Raw genomic sequence first — 13,798 nt, 5'->3', positions numbered from 1 at the left:
CAGTAACATGTGCAAAAGCCCACAGGTAAGAGTGTTGGGCTCCAGGGAAGGTCCTGAAGGACAAGACGGGGAACAGCAAGAGAGCTGAGCAGGTGCTGGATTAGGCAGGGCTTTATGGGGCACTGGGGAGTCTGGCATTTTCATCCTGGAAGCAAGACGGAAGCATTTACCAATGAACTTTAAGCCAGACAATCTTACTATTAGGTACCAGACACTGTCCCACACCTTACATTTATCACATTTATTAGTTCAAAATCTCACAATAGCTGTATGAGGTAAAAACTATACCTTTTATCTCTATAATATAGATGTAGAGATGGACACACAAAAAGATTACAAAAATTGCCCAAATTCACTTGGCCAGTAAGTGCCTGAGTTCAAATTCAAACCCTTCCGTTTGTCCTCAGTCTGTGCTCTTAACCAGAGCCTGCTAATGTCTCTCCTACATGCATCTCTGAGGCTCAGCAAAAATATGCAGCCTGCCTGGGAACACTGAGCATATGGAATACATATAAATCACCCAGTAGAGCATACAAAATGAAAAGACAAAGGGGCTCAAGACAGACCCCAGGCTTATTCCTAAGAGGAGCCCACAAAGGAAACTCGGGTGTGGGCAGAGAGATAGGAGAAACCCTGGGAGACTGTGGTAGGACCAAAAGCAACAGAGAAAGGGTCATGAGGAGGCAGTAAAGCACAGTGTCAACTATCGAAGATGTTTGTGATGCTGGGGTTTGAATTCATTTTTTTGTAGCGGGGGCTGGCAAACTACAGACTGTTTTTGTATAGCCCAACTAAAAATGGGTTTTACACTTTTTACAAAATTTAAAAAAAAGGGGGGGGGGTGGGAGAATATGTGACAAGAGACAATACATGGCCCTCAAAGGCCTAACCTATATACTATCCGGTCCTTTACAAAAAAAGTCTGCATGACTACTTGTGACCTTGGCAAGAACAGATGCAGGGGAACAGTGGGGGCAAAAACCAGACTGCAGGTTATTACGGAATATAAGGGAAGAGATAGAAGGATAAGGTAATTCTTTCATGATGTCTAGCTGTGAGGTAAGAGCTTCAAGGGCCCAGGGGAGAGGGAGAAGTTTGTTTGCATAAAGACAGAAGAGATGTGAACATGTTTAAACACAAACAGGGAAGAAGCCACCAAGAGGGAATGGATGAAAACACAGGAAAGAGAAGATGCTACTGAGCAAGGCCCTGTTAAACAGGGGAAGAATGTAGGATCCAGAACACACAAAAGAGAAAAAAAAAAACCCCACTTTTGAGATAACAGGAAGGCAGAAAAGAGCAACTGCAGACAGGTTTGTAAGGCTGCAGGCATGAAGGTGAGGAATATCCCAGTTTATGGCTTCTGTTTCTCCAATCAAATGCTGCCAGCAAGGGGGAGTGGCAGGATCAGAGTTTTAAGGAACAAGTGGAAATTTTGAAATGTCTGCAGCTAAGGGAGAGCGTCCAGACTAGAAAACCAAGGAGTGCCGAGCAACCTCAACAGCTGGTTAATGCTAGAGACCACAAACCACATTTACATGGCCACAAGTTTTGTATGTTAACAAGTCACAAGTATTTTTCAGGTAATAGAATATATTTCTTCAAGACATTATGAACTTCATTAGGAACTTAAAATGCCTTACTGCTTCCTTGGCTTTTGAAGGGAACATATTTAACGGCTAAGGCACAGGCTTTGGAGTCAGAGATCAGAGTCAGAACCCAAGCTGTCACTTACTAGTTGTGTAACTTTACATTTATTGCTTACTCTCTCTGTGCCTCAGTTATGATAAAGACTAAATTAAATGAGATTTATAAAATACATGGTATAGTGATTACCAAGAAAAATGGCTCAATAAAATGGCTCACATTATTATATTGTTCTAATTAGCAGCAGCAGTAGTATTTTGCTATTTCACATTACTGTCAAGAGATGGGTGTTCAGGAGACTTCTACCTCCACACAATCACAGCTGTATCACTAAGTGACAACGGAAGAATACTCTAGGGATTAAGTTTCCAATCTGCATAATAAGAGGATCTGACTGGTCACTATACTCCCGGGGCCTTTCCCATTTAGATACAGTTAAAAGTGCTCTGTGCTGTGAAAAAAAAAGACCTTCCAATCCACCACATTCCTTGTAATCCCGCAGTGTAGTCACAAAGACCTGAGTCTGAAACCTGCTCTTAACTTGCTGAATGACTGTTATTTAACATCTTTGTGCCACAGTTTCCTCATCTAGAAAACAGGGAAGATCATATGGATCTTATGGGATCTTATCTCCATGCCCAGCGTGGAGACCAACGCGGGGCGGGGAGGGGGGACTCCAACTCACAACTGTGAGATCCAGACCTGAGCTGAGATCAAGAGTCAGACACTTAACAGACTTAGCCACCCAGGTGCCCCAGGATTGTGATGACTTAACATAAAGCACAGAGCCAATGGCAACTACCCCACCTCCTCACCTGTAAAATGAGAATCATATCACCCTTCACCGGTGTGACACATGCGTGTGATATGAGTGAAGCACTGTACACGGTGCCACTACACAACCCTCGGTCAAACACAGGCAGCCAATCTTTATTTCCCTAAGGCACAACTCTATTAGGAAAGCTGGAACAACAACAAACTGGGACCTCATTAAAAAGCTAAACTTTGGGGGGAAGTGTTATTGTATTAAAAGGGTCTTATTAAAACACACCATGATCCCTCTTCCACTTTGGTCACACGCTTTGACGACCCTTCCCCCCACGAAACTACTCCAGTGACTTCGGTAGCCAAGAGACGTAAACTCAGATTTAAGAACTGAGAGACGCAAAGGGGAGAATTAGGCTCAGACTCAGATTTTAGAGTTGTAAAGCTTGCGATTGGAATCCGAGTGCATCGCTCGTCAGTGGGCTTACAGCTCCCAAAACCACTGAAAGGGGACGTTTCGGCAGATCTTCGGTTTCCATCACCCGGCATTCTCAGCATGCCACCGAGGTCTGTGCCGCCCGAGAAGGACTACCGTCGCTACCGGATAACGGGTTTCAGCGACCAGCACACCTGGCGGGGCCGCACGTGCGGGCCACCGCGCCCTCCCACTGCACCGGCCGGCTCGCCTCGACACCGACCCGCCCACCCCGACCGGCCCGGGTCTGTGCGCCGCGCCGCGTCCACCGGAGTCGGGGTCCAGGGCCGAGGGCCGGGGGCCGCGGGTCTGGGCGGCGGGCCAGTCGCGGCCCCCGCCCGGTCCCGCGGGAGGCGGGGCGGCCGGGGGCGCGGCTGACAGGACGGAGCGCGCGACCCACCCTGTAGCCTGCCCGGCCTCGGCGCCAGAGTCCGGGTCTCACCTGAAAGTGCTCCTGGAAACGGATGGGGAGGATCTGCGCCATGGCGGGCGCGGGGCCGAGACGGCAGCGGAGACGGAGACCGAGGCGGCGGTGGCGGCGGTGGCGGTAGCTCCCCTCACGCTGGCAGACGGGCGGCGGCGGCGGCGGTCGCGCAGGCGCACTGCCCAAGTCCCCGTCCCGCACGAGGTCTTCTCCACACGAACCCTGCGCGGGATCCCTCCGCCCGCCGCCCGAGGGTCCGCGAAAAGTAGTCCCGCGCGTAGCCGCACTTCCGGTACCCGGGAGCGAGGACGGGTCTGCTCTGCCCCCAGGCAGGTGTGCTCGGGGGGGTGGCGGGGTCCGGGCTAACCCCCAGCTGGTGCCCCGGGCAGGTGTACGCCGGAAGGTGGAGGGCTAAACCCCTGGTCAGTGCCTGGGACAGGTGTACGTGGAAATGTGGAACCTGTCGGGGGCTGCTCCCTCCGGATGCCCAGGACTGGTGTGCGCGGGAAGGTGGACGGAGTCTCCGGCCGCAGTGCTCGGGACAAGTGTGCGCGGACGGGGACTAGGCGTGGGCTGCCCTCAGCAAGTTTCCTGAGGGATAGGGTTTTCAGAAGAGGTAAACCAAGTTCCGGGAATGTGTTGGGGGTGGCGGGCGGTAGGGGAAGTTCTACCTCAAACTCTGGACAGTTGAGTTCAGGGACACTCTTTTTTATTCAAGCACAGATGTGCCAAAAACACCGTGAAAGGAGTGTGGGAAGTATGTGTGCAGATGAGTGTCTGCACAAGGCTCAGCCCTCGCTCATGTAGGGAACATCTTTCCTGGCTCATGCAATTTCTCTAGAGTGTGCTGTACAGAATATCAGGGCGCAGAGCCTGCAAAGATCACATGTAGCCGCAGATAACCAACCAAAGGCTACCGAGGGTCACCTGGATTGCCTGTGGTCGCACAATAGTAGTAGCAGTTCCGGAACTAGAGCCCACACCTGCTTTGCCCAGCGGTCAGTCGTTTTCTGAGGCACCATTTGAAGATGTGTTTTGCATGCAGATGGCTCAGCTGCATAAAAGAGGTTTGTCAGGGAAGGGAAAGCCTTTGGCATTCTATGTGAGCGTTCCCACAGTGTAATCGATACCCTGTATGCTTCGCGTTGCTCACTGGTAATTTTAAGAAATTAATAGTCCACCGTGAATAACACAGTGATTGTGCAGTTATTTGCACAATAGCTTCACAATCTAACATCATCCAAAAAATATGTTAAAGAGAAAGACTGCTCACTTTCAAATGAAATCTTTTTCAGTATTAGCCAAGACCTTTGCAGACTGCCCTTTCAACATCTGTATAGCCTCACCACCTAACAATAGAGTTGGCTTTTGCTCTGGGTAATACCACCCAAACTCTCCATTTTGGCAATTATGCCTGTGACCCCAAGTACCCTTCACACCAAACATATAAATCCTTTAGTATTAATAGCATCCCTCCCTAAATTACCATTCCCCCCAACAAGGGGGGATCTTTTGGGGATTCAAAACTAAAAATTGACATCCTAGAGGAAAGAATTTCAAGAAGATTGTAGTTAAGCAAAATGATAGGATTCTTAATAAGTCCAGACCTAGCTATGTGTCTATACTTGTAAAGTATAGACAGAATGTAAAACATTCTGATTTGAGAAGGATTCTAGTATTCTCACCACTGGTCAGTGATATATAAATTTATATATTATATATATATTTGTATATAAATTTTGTACCTATCAACAGGGCAAAAATTTGGATAATGCTGTGGTGGAGGGGTATGAGGAGGCCAGTTTGGTGATATTTATGCATGTACACTTTAGTATTCTGCCTAGGATATCTATTCTGCAGTTATTCTTGCAGATCTTCATCCTACAAATAAAATTCCAAGGAAAATTAGCAGCTCATGGTAAAAATAGATATATAGATAGATAGCCAGCCAGCCAGCCAGCCAGCCACATAAACATTCAGGGAAACAAGCTACCACAAGAACCAGGAAGACCAAGAAGCAGATACAGACTCACAGAGGTTGAGAAAATGAAATTATTACAACTTCCAAATTACTATATTCAATATGTTAAGAGAGTTAAGCACCAGCTTAAAAATGCATGTGGGAAAATACATGCAGGAAACCTGAAAGTATAAAGAATGACCCAAACAGATTTGAAAAAGAACCAAATAGAAATTCTAGATGTAGAATTAGAGTATAGTAAAGCCTTGGCACAGTATTGTAAGTGGGCCCAAAATTATCTAATCATTCTGTGAGGTAAAGAAAATGAGAATAGAAGAAGGACAAGGATGGGGATGATCAGTCAGAAACCAGTCAGGAGACAGAAAGCACACTAGTTATTTGAACAGAGGGAATTGAATTAAAAAAAAAAAGTAAACATAAGGGACGCCTGGGTGGCTCAGTCATTACGCATCTGCTCAGGGTGTGATCCCATGGACCTGGGACCGAGGCCCCCATCAGGCTCCCTGCTCCACTGGGAGCCTGCGTCTTCCTCTCCCACTCCCCCTGCTTATGTTCCCTCTCTCGATGGCTGTCTCTCTCTCTGTCAAATAAATAAAATTAAAAAAATAAAATAAAAAAAATAGTTAACATGAAATAACATCATTAACCAAAGAACTGGAATCCCAAGTTACCATGGAGGTACAAGTGTAGGAATTAGCTACCACTCATAGAGCTCAAGGATAAATATGACCTGAAAATATTCCGACTTAGAGGAAGGCCTCTGCAGAGTTGGAAGCCAGGCCTCTGGGGAGGGGGAATGATTGACCAGCTAGGGCCAGGGTCTCTAAGCCTAGAGGAGGGGTCTCTATAGTGCATGTACACTGCTAGTGAGGGGTAGTGGAACTGGCAGCCAGAGTTCTGAGAAGGAGGTGCCTGAGGCTGGTTCTGCAAGTCTTTGAAAAACTTCAGACTGTCTTCTGTGGGAAGAATCTACTCTGCCTGGTTGAAGAAGTATAGCTGAGGTGATGCTCACAGGAACAGATCCTGTAATCACTCGCCAGTGTCCTTATGGGCAGAGTCTAGTGGGATATCTGCCAGCACAGAAATATTTGTTTCCAGAGTCTCAGCCCCAGCACCACAAGGCAGTTTATATAAGGGGAAGGAAAGAGCTGAAAGACAAAACTTAATAACTGGCACAGGAAACATGTTCTATCCAAATTAGAATTCCCATGCGGCTTTCAGATAAGTGAAATTAAAAAGTCCGTGGAGGACTTCTGTTTTCAGAAGGCATCAGAGAACTAACGAGGGAATGAATAGTTATGAAGCCAATAACCAAGAGAAAAAGGAAATGAGAGGTTGACCTGGCATTTGGGATGCTTTTTCCTGAGAGGCATCTGCCAAGTCCAGAGGAATGGCTGAGAAGCCAGGACTCTGAGCAGCATTTTTATCACACTCATGCCCTAGGTGGACAAAATTTAAGTCTGGGAACCACCAGAGAGGTACCCCAATGCATTGATTATTTGGGGACCACAAATTGGGACGCCATTCAAATCATTTCAGTCCTTACCGGCAGCGAACATAAATTCTCTTCGGAGAGAGATAACCTCATGATAGGCCTCACATCATTTCTACCGTTGTTCATGTGCAGTGTTCATGCTCAGTCAGAAATAGGCATCCACGGAGTTTAGACAAATGATTGTAAAACAAGAGAAATAACAGAAAAACAGATCTATAGAGAATCGAGGTAATGCAGTTTTCCTGAAGACTTTTTAAGGACTATGTTTAATATGGTTAAGAGGATGAAAGACAGGATTGAGAATTTTATCAGACCTGTGAACTATAAAAAAAAGAACCAAATCGAAATCCTATAACTGAAAAATATAACTGAGGTAAAAAATTCAATGGATAGGGGCGCCTGGGTGGCACAGCGGTTAAGCGTCTGCCTTCGGCTCAGGGCATGATCCCGGCGTTATGGGATCGAGCCCCATATCAGGCTCCTCTGCTATGAGCCTGCTTCTTCCTCTCCCACTCCCCCTGCTTGTGTTCCCTCTCTCGCTGGCTGTCTCTCTCTCTGTCGAATAAATAAATAAAATCTTTAAAAAAAAATTCAATGGATAGTGTTTGTTAGCAAGTTATACATAGCTGAAAAGAGGAAACTAATAAAGCTAGAGTTAGGTCAGAGGAATATATCCAAATTAAAGCACAGAGAGAATAGGGTAGAAAATACAGGATATAGACAAATATAGAGGATACAGTACCAAGGTCTAACATACATGTAATTGGAGTCCTTGAAGTGGAGAGGATGAGGCAGAAGCAATATCTGAAGAAATAATGGCTTAGGGTTTTTTTGAAAATTGATGCAATAAGTCAAGCCTCAGGTTCCAGAGCATTACAGACTTCAATCAGAATTCGTAAAAAGCAAACCACACTTAGGCATGTCAAAGTAAAACTGCTGAAAACTTAAAAAACAAAAAAAACCTTAAAAACAGCCAGAGTGAAAAGGCAGATTACTTTCTAAGGAGCAGTAATTAAGCTGAGGACTGACTTCTCAAACAATAGAAACCAGAACGCAGAAGAATCATACCTTCAAAGTGTGAAGAAAAAAAAAAAAAGTCCTGCTAACCTAGATTTTATATTTGAAAAAAAAAAATCCCTTAGGAATGTAAGGGAAATGATATTTACAGACAAATGAGATCTGGGGAAATTCATTACCAGTAGACCTGAAGCCCCACCCCCCAAACCAAAAACACTACTAGACTTCTTCAGGCAAAAAAAATAAAATGACCTCAAATGGTGAATCAGAGAGGGAGGAAGAACAAAGTTCAAGAAGAATGTGTTGGTAAATCTAAATGAAAGTTGGCTGTATAGCACAAAATAATAATGCCCTCTGGGATGAAAAAATATCAGAATTAAAATATATGAGAACCATAGTCTGTAACTCAGGAGTGGAATAAATGGATTTAACGCATTCTCAGATCAAAATCCAAGCCTCATCTGAGAAAAGTGTACAGAGAGGTTAGATTTGTAGTAGATTGAATGATTGGTGCCATGTCTTAATTCTCTGCAGTAGGATTCATCCATACTCTCGCCGTGGTTTTGTCATGAACTAAAGATGCATTTTCACCCCTTGGTTTCAGACTTGGTGCCCTATGACTTTCTTTGGCTGGTTGGTTGTTAGCAGGCATGATGGAAATAGAGGTTTAAATGTCCTCCATTGTTTGGCCTGCACTCTGGCACTTTGGCTGCATCCAGGAGTACAACATGTCCCCGGGGCCCCAGCCTTTTCAGCTTGAAGCTCAGAATGGAGCATGTAGAGAAGAGCCAACCCCAATCTGAAGCCTAGACACAAGATTAGCCAAAATCATCCAAACCCCGGCCAACGCACAGACCTAGAGTGAGATTTGATTAAAAAAAGAAGTAAATGTGGTTATAAGCATAAGTCACAGAGAGGTCGAGGTTGTTACATTATTGTGGCAATGTGGTAATTGCATTACTGTGGTAATATTGATAGGTACAGAAATCGGTACCTAGAAATGGTGTACTCACATAACAAAACCCAGAAATATATGGAATTGCTTTGGGACCAGGTGGTGGGGTAGTAAGAACCTGTTTAACAAAGCTGAAAAATTGGAGGTCTATATTATTAATTGACAAAATTGCCTCTGGTAAAAGTTGTGGGTTAAATTATGTCCCTCCAAAAGTTATATGTTGAAGTCCTAAACTCCAGTATCTCAGAATGTGTCTGTATTTGAACATAGGGTCTTTAAAGAGGTGATTAAGTTAAATGATGTTGTATGGGTGGGCCTAGTCCAATCTGACTGGTCCTTATGAAAAGAGGAGATTAGGAAACAGACACAGAAATGGCCATGAGGACACAGGGAAATGAAGGCCATTTACAAGCCAAGGAGAGTGACCTGAGGAGAAACAACCCTGCTGACAGTTTTTCCTTTCCTTTTCTTTTTTTTTCTTTTTTAACTTCTAGCCTCCAGAACTGTGAGAAAATAAATTTCTGATGTCGAAGCCTCCCAGTCTTTGGTGCTTTGTTATGGCCGCCCTAGTAAACTTATGAGTAATTTATGAGAAAGAAAGTGTATCTAACAAAATTTGCACCATTGGGTAAAAAGAATAAGGCAAATGTTGAAAACATGGGCTGGTTGCTACTCACTTCACTTGATAGGGTTCTACCACACACACAAAAATGCACTCAGAAAATGACCAATTTGCGGGGAGCTTGGGTGGCTCAGTCAGTTAAGCGCCTATCTTCAGCTCAGTCATGATGCCAGGGTCCTGGGATCGAGCCCCACGTTGGGCTCCCTGCTCAGCGGGGAAGCCTGCCTCTCTCGCTCCTTCTGCCCCTCCCCCCCAACTGGTGCACACTTGCGTGCACGTGCTCTCTCTCTCTCTCAAATAAAATCTTTATAAAAAAAGAAAATGACCTATTTGCAAGCTGAATTTAGAAGCAATGGTGAGAGTGCAAAAGTTGCAGCATTGAAAGATGAGACTTTCTAAATCCATCAAATGTGAGGCCTTTACCCACACGACTTAAGGAAGAAGTCCGTATCTAAAACTTTGGACTCGGTAAATATCAATTGAAGATGTAGCTGCGACATGCGTTTTTAGGGTGGCGCTTGGTAGATCCTTTCAGCCGGATAAGGGTGCTCCCATAAAGGTTAAGACTATGTTTCTGTAGAAGCTTAATGTGCTCAAAGTAAATTCAGAGGCATGTCTTGAAAAGAATTTGGGGTGTGGTTTTTGGCGCATGGAATCAAGTACATGTAAAGCCCACCGCTAAGGTGTGAATGTTTGTGTCTCCCCCTCCCCCACCACCAAATCCGTCTGTTGAAATCTTAATCCCAAAACGATGGTATTCAGAGGTAGGTCTTTGGGGGTGATTAGGTCACGAGGGTGGAGTCTTTGTGAATAGTAAGATTAGTGCTCTTATGAGAGAGGCCTGAGAAAACACCCTTGTGAGGACACATGAGAAGTTGGCAGTCCATAACCTGAAAGGGGGCCATCGCCAGAACCCAACCATGCTGGCGCCCCCTCTTGGTCTTCCGTCCTCCAGAACTGTGGGACTAAATTTCTGTTGTTTATAAGCCACCCAGTCTGTGGTATTCTGTTAGAGCAGCTGGAAGGACTAAGGCACCCACAAAAATTTTGAGAGTGGTATTGGTAAAAGCACCATCATGGTAGACTAAAAGACAGTGTCTCTATTTATAAAAAGACCTCTGGGCCCTGAGCTGTCTGCAGGCTGAGCACGCTGAGAGAGCTCTCAACCACCATAAGGGCATTTTCTTTGATGCGTTCTTCAGAAGTGCCAAGGAAAAGGATGGAAAAACAATGATCTCCCAGAGGGTGGAGCCAAGAACAGCAGACAATGGTGAACTGGGGAACGGGTCACAAGGACCATTTCCTCCCCATGGGGTAGGGATGCCTGGCAACTTGTGCCGAGATTTTTATAATTATGAAGGGCCGGGCACTTCAGTGTGCCTCTCATTCCTCCACTTTACCGCTCCCATTCTTTGCCACTGGGAATATTTATTGTAGTTTTCCTGTCCCTTTTCCACCACTGTATGTTAGGTGATCGGGACAGGGAGAGGGGGGCAAGTAATGACATCTATATCCCAGCTGATAAAGATCTTGAAATCCTGGACTTCAAGCCTGGTGCTGTGGTGATGGAACTTTTGAGGCCTCAGGATGGGATGAGAATATTTTTCATGCAGAATTAAAATGAATATTTGTGAACAAATTGTGGGTTGAGATAGTTTGGATTATTATTCAAGTATTATTTACTTTCTACTATTCCACTATTCCCACTATTGAGATGAAGTGTATTAAGTGTATTTTTAGGCTTAACCATATGACTTGTTTGGGCCAATGGATTGTGGATGGAAATAACATGGTGTGAGTTCTATAACCCGTCCTTCCAAGACAGCAGTAGCAACACATGCACCAGGTAGCCAATGTGTCTCCTCTCTGAGTCCCCAAAAGAGGTGCATGGACAAAAGACAAAACACAGAGTCTGCTCAAGGTTAGGAATCTAATAGGACACCTTCCTCACATACAAGTGGGACCCCAGATAGTGCCCTCAGGGTCAGGATGACTCAGCAGCAAGCCAGCTCCATCCTGGGGGGACATCAAGGAAAGTTGCTTGGGTGGTTTCACAGAGTGAGGTGGGGAGGCCAACCTCTCCCTTAAGATGGAACCATAAGCCAGGCCTTGTATACACTGGCAGGCCAAATTTGTATCTTTTAGTTTGTCCATAAAACCCCAAGCCGTGGATTTAGTCTGTGGTGCTCCTAGCCTGGCAGTGCCACCTAGAGGCCTGGCTGAAGCAATTCTAGTGACTTTCAGAAAAAGGCGCCTTCATCGTACACCTCAGAAATGTCTCACCAATAATATTCCAAGGAAATTAGTAGCTCACAATCCACTACGATTACATAAGGAAGTAAGGTGCAATGGGGTAGAACCAGGAGAAATAAAGACAGCAGAAACAGATCCACCATTCATGTATTGGAATGATCGTTCAGACGGAAAAATAAATTACAGTATCTCAAGAGTTAAAAGGAAAGACTACTTTGTGACCTATTAATTCTACTTCCAGGTGCATGCCCAACAAAAATACATAGATATATTCATCAGAGATATGCATTAACACCAGAACAGTCACTGTAGTACTATTTATAACACTCCCCAAATTGAAACCACCCAAATGCCCACTGACAGCAGAATGGATGAATAAATTGTAGTGGGATGGCACGATGGAGTGGTTTTTTTTGTTTTGTTTTAAAGATTTTATTTATTTATTTATTTATTTATTTGACAGAGAGACAGCCAGTGAGAGAGGGAACACAAGCAGGGGGAGTGGGAGAGGAAGAAGCAGCCTCCCAGCAGAGGAGCCTGATGCGGGGCTCTATCCCTTAACGCCGGGATCACGCCCTGAGCCGAAGGCAGACGCTTAACTACTTCGCCACCCAGGCGCCCCACGATGGAGTGTTTTAAGCAATGAGAATAAGTGATCTAGAATGACGCACAATGTTATGGCAGAAGCTCACAGACATAATGTGAGTGAAAGAAACCAGACAAAAAAGAGGACACGTTTATGATGTCATTCATTTAGAGAACAAAAATAGGCAAAACGAATTTAAGTATGAAAAGTAATTTGGTACTTTCTGAGGTTTTTTTGTTTGTTTGTTCGCTTTTTTTTGTAGTTTTGGTGAGTTTTATGACTGGAAAGGCAAGGCAGGGTACATCAGGGATGCTGTCAACGTTCTGTTTCCTGTTCTGCGTGTTGATTATATGAGTGTTTTCGTTTTGTGAAAATTCAGTGAGCAATTCAATTGATTTTGTATGGCTGCATAACAAAGTTCCCCAACTTGGCACCTTAAAACAACAAATATTTATTACATCATACAATTTTTATATCAAAATCTTAGTTTTGTACAAGAATTTTGAATTTTGTGCAAGAATCCGAGTGAGCCTGCCTCAGGATCTCTCATGAGGTTGTAGTCAAACCGTCAGCAGGAACCTCAATTGCTGTAGAGAACAAAGGCAAAAGAAAAAAAAAATCCATTTCCTTCTATCTTATAGCCCATTGACAAGTACTTGGGATCTGGCAGGAACTCAATGCTTTGCTAAAGGCAAAGGACAACCTTAGCTTGACAGGAGCCTGACCTCCAAGATCCTGTAAGTCTACTTTAACATATGAAAATTCCTTTGAAAACTTCCTTTGTCTCTACCCCCTCCATGTTAGCAATCATTCTCCAAGCGTATGGCTCACTGATACGTATCTCAAGGGTCTCATGACTAAGGTTTTACTAGACCTTAAATGACCTCATCCCAACAACAGCTAGCTTCCAAATTTCTCAGAGACTTATCCCTAACCCCCTCCCAACTTGAAAGTATATAATCAGCCACTCATCACAACCCCAGGGCAGCTCTTTCTGCCCATGGGTCCTGTCCCTGTGCTTTAATTAAGCCATCCTTTTTGCACCAAAGATGCCTCAAGAATTCTTTCTTGACCGTTTGCTCCCAAACCGCAACGTTTTCACATCACAATGATTGGGAGTCTCAACAGGAGCCAAAAGATTCATTTCCATGTTAATTCATATGGGTGTTGGCAGGCCTCAGTTCCTCACTGGCTGTTGGCTGGAAGCCTCAGTTTCTCCACATGGGCGCCTCCAAAGAGTGCTTGAGTGTCCCCATCACTTGGTAGCTGTTTTGTCCCAGAGTGAGTGATGAGAGGGAGAAGGTGAAGGTGAAGGAGAGCAAGAAGGGGAAGGGGAGAGGTAGGAGAAAATTCTAAAGTCTTTTTTTTTAAATTCAATTAGCCAACTTACAGTACATCATTAGTTTCAGATGTAGCGTTCAACAATTCATCAGTTGCATATAACATTCAGTGCTCATCACATCACATGCCCTCCTTAATGCCCATCACCCAATTATCCCATCCCCCCCCACCTCCCCTCCAGCAACCCTCAGCTTGTTTCCTATAGTTAAGAGTCTCTCATGGTTTTTCTCCCTCTCT

The 13,798-nt window shown here is 44.8% G+C and overlaps 1 protein-coding gene across 3 annotated transcripts in view; it reads right to left on the bottom strand.

Annotated features, from left to right (window-relative positions):
- CLTCL1 (clathrin heavy chain like 1) overlaps positions 1-3,497 on the bottom strand; it is a 94,300-nt gene extending 90,803 nt beyond the window's left edge. For 2 of the 3 annotated variants that reach the window (XM_034642842.1, XM_034642841.1), the window contains exon 1: positions 3,330-3,497. In XM_034642842.1, coding sequence (XP_034498733.1) covers positions 3,330-3,371 — 42 coding nt within the window. In that variant the 5' untranslated portion in view covers positions 3,372-3,497. The remainder of the gene's footprint in view (positions 1-3,329) is intronic. The other variant, XM_034642839.1, reaches the window with a different exon arrangement.
- Positions 3,498-13,798: the final 10,301 nt, after the last annotated feature.

The sequence above is a fragment of the Ailuropoda melanoleuca genome, chromosome 14 (genome assembly GCF_002007445.2).
Source record: "Ailuropoda melanoleuca isolate Jingjing chromosome 14, ASM200744v2, whole genome shotgun sequence".
NCBI classification, from domain to species: domain Eukaryota; kingdom Metazoa; phylum Chordata; class Mammalia; order Carnivora; family Ursidae; genus Ailuropoda; species Ailuropoda melanoleuca.
Note: the sequence above shows the minus strand (reverse complement) of the source record. Positions and strands in the feature narration are given on the sequence as shown.